General features: G+C 37.6%; 1 protein-coding gene across 1 annotated transcript; it reads left to right on the top strand.

Moving 5' to 3' along the window:
* Positions 1-314: 314 nt before the first annotated feature.
* Positions 315-1,066, top strand: LOC119780478 (mannose-specific lectin-like). Its single transcript, XM_038280544.1, has 3 exons — positions 315-425; positions 576-669; positions 767-1,066. The coding sequence occupies exons 2-3, from the start codon at positions 580-582 to the stop codon at positions 1,028-1,030; spliced, it is 354 nt and encodes a 117-aa protein (XP_038136472.1). The 5' UTR covers positions 315-425; positions 576-579; the 3' UTR covers positions 1,031-1,066.
* The last annotated feature ends 239 nt before the right edge of the window (positions 1,067-1,305 follow it).

The raw sequence follows: 1,305 nt of genomic DNA, 5'->3' as shown, positions 1-1,305 counted from the left end.
CACAAAGCCCACTTACACCAGAAAGACAGCAAAAACCCAGACACCCTAACATTTTATATCGGCATGCAATATTACTATGCACGTTAAGCTTTTATGTGATTACTGTGCGTGAGTTAAACAGTAATCAAACTGACATAAAAGGTGTGGTTTAAGGTTTTCTCAAGGAAAATATGAAAGAGGGTAAACTGGTTGGATCAGCGAGAGTATACAAAGTTTTGTAAAATTGTAGAGAAATGTTCCTCCTTAAAAATGCCTGGCAGCAAGGATGCAACATGTTTGAACAGGAGGTGTAAAACATGAGCAAGAAAAAAGGAGTGTTGCACTAACTCCACCCACAGTTAGACTGTATAAAAACGTTTGTATCTGAACTTCCCCCAGTTTTTTGTTTCTGCAAACACACTGATCTGCATTGGACATTTAGAGCTGTAAGTACTTGTGCGTCGACAGATTAATGAAAATGATCATATGAAAGATTATTTGTATAGAGTTAACTATTGCTGGGTCATTTGCCACATTAATGCATGTACAGAATTGAATGCATATCATTTATTTGGACTATCATCTATTTCTTTAAGAAAAATGAGCAAAAACCATTTGTCAAGGAATGACGAGCTTCGCAGGGGAGACTACCTAATGTCCAACAATGGACAATGGAAGGCACTTTTCCAGGTAATAATCTCAGGTGTTATTTGATAATCCGGTTATACATTTCATGGATCAATTTGATTTAAAGTCTTTAACAGTGCAATAAAATTTGCATTTGTAGGATGATGGAAACTTTGTGATCTATGGCTGGAAGCCTGTGTGGGCCTCAGATACCTGTGGGTCTGATGCAGTCCGCCTGGTCATGCAGGAGGATTGTAACCTGGTCATGTACAATGAATCTAACAGGCCTAAATGGGCCGTCGACACAGACACACCTGGCTCTCATGTTTGCCGTCTTCAACTATCTGATGATGGGAAATTGTGTTTGTATAAAGATGCCACAGAATTGTGGAACTCCACCATTTCCAAAGGGGAAAAGAAATGAAAAAACACAAAAAATTAATAAAAATCTTACAAGAAATTCCTGGGTTTGTTTTTATTTCTTTAAATATTGTTAAAAAAAATATCCTAGAAGCCATCCATCCATCCATTTTTTCCATCCTCATTGTTGCCAACTCCTCAGCAAGCAAAGTCACTATTGGCTGTCCTTAATGTTGCTAGAAGTTAGTAGATGAGGTATTTGCCTAATTGGTATAGTTGGTACTTCTTTAATCCAGCTGTAAGAAAGAGAATCATCAACATCTGCAAGGCAGAAAGTAT

Source organism: Cyprinodon tularosa, unplaced genomic scaffold (genome assembly GCF_016077235.1).
Source record: "Cyprinodon tularosa strain WSP-4 unplaced genomic scaffold, ASM1607723v1 ctg1604, whole genome shotgun sequence".
Taxonomy (NCBI): Eukaryota; Metazoa; Chordata; class Actinopteri; order Cyprinodontiformes; family Cyprinodontidae; genus Cyprinodon; species Cyprinodon tularosa.
This window is presented reverse-complemented; position numbering and strand designations above follow the sequence as displayed.

Excerpts from the sequence above, each read along its gene's own strand:
- LOC119780478 (XM_038280544.1), top strand. The coding sequence starts at position 580 with ATGAGCAAAAACCATTTGTCAAGGAATGACGAGCTTCGCAGGGGAGAC. Across the intron at positions 670-766 it reads AATGGAAGGCACTTTTCCAG|GATGATGGAAACTTTGTGAT; the intron begins GTAATAATCTCA and ends TTGCATTTGTAG.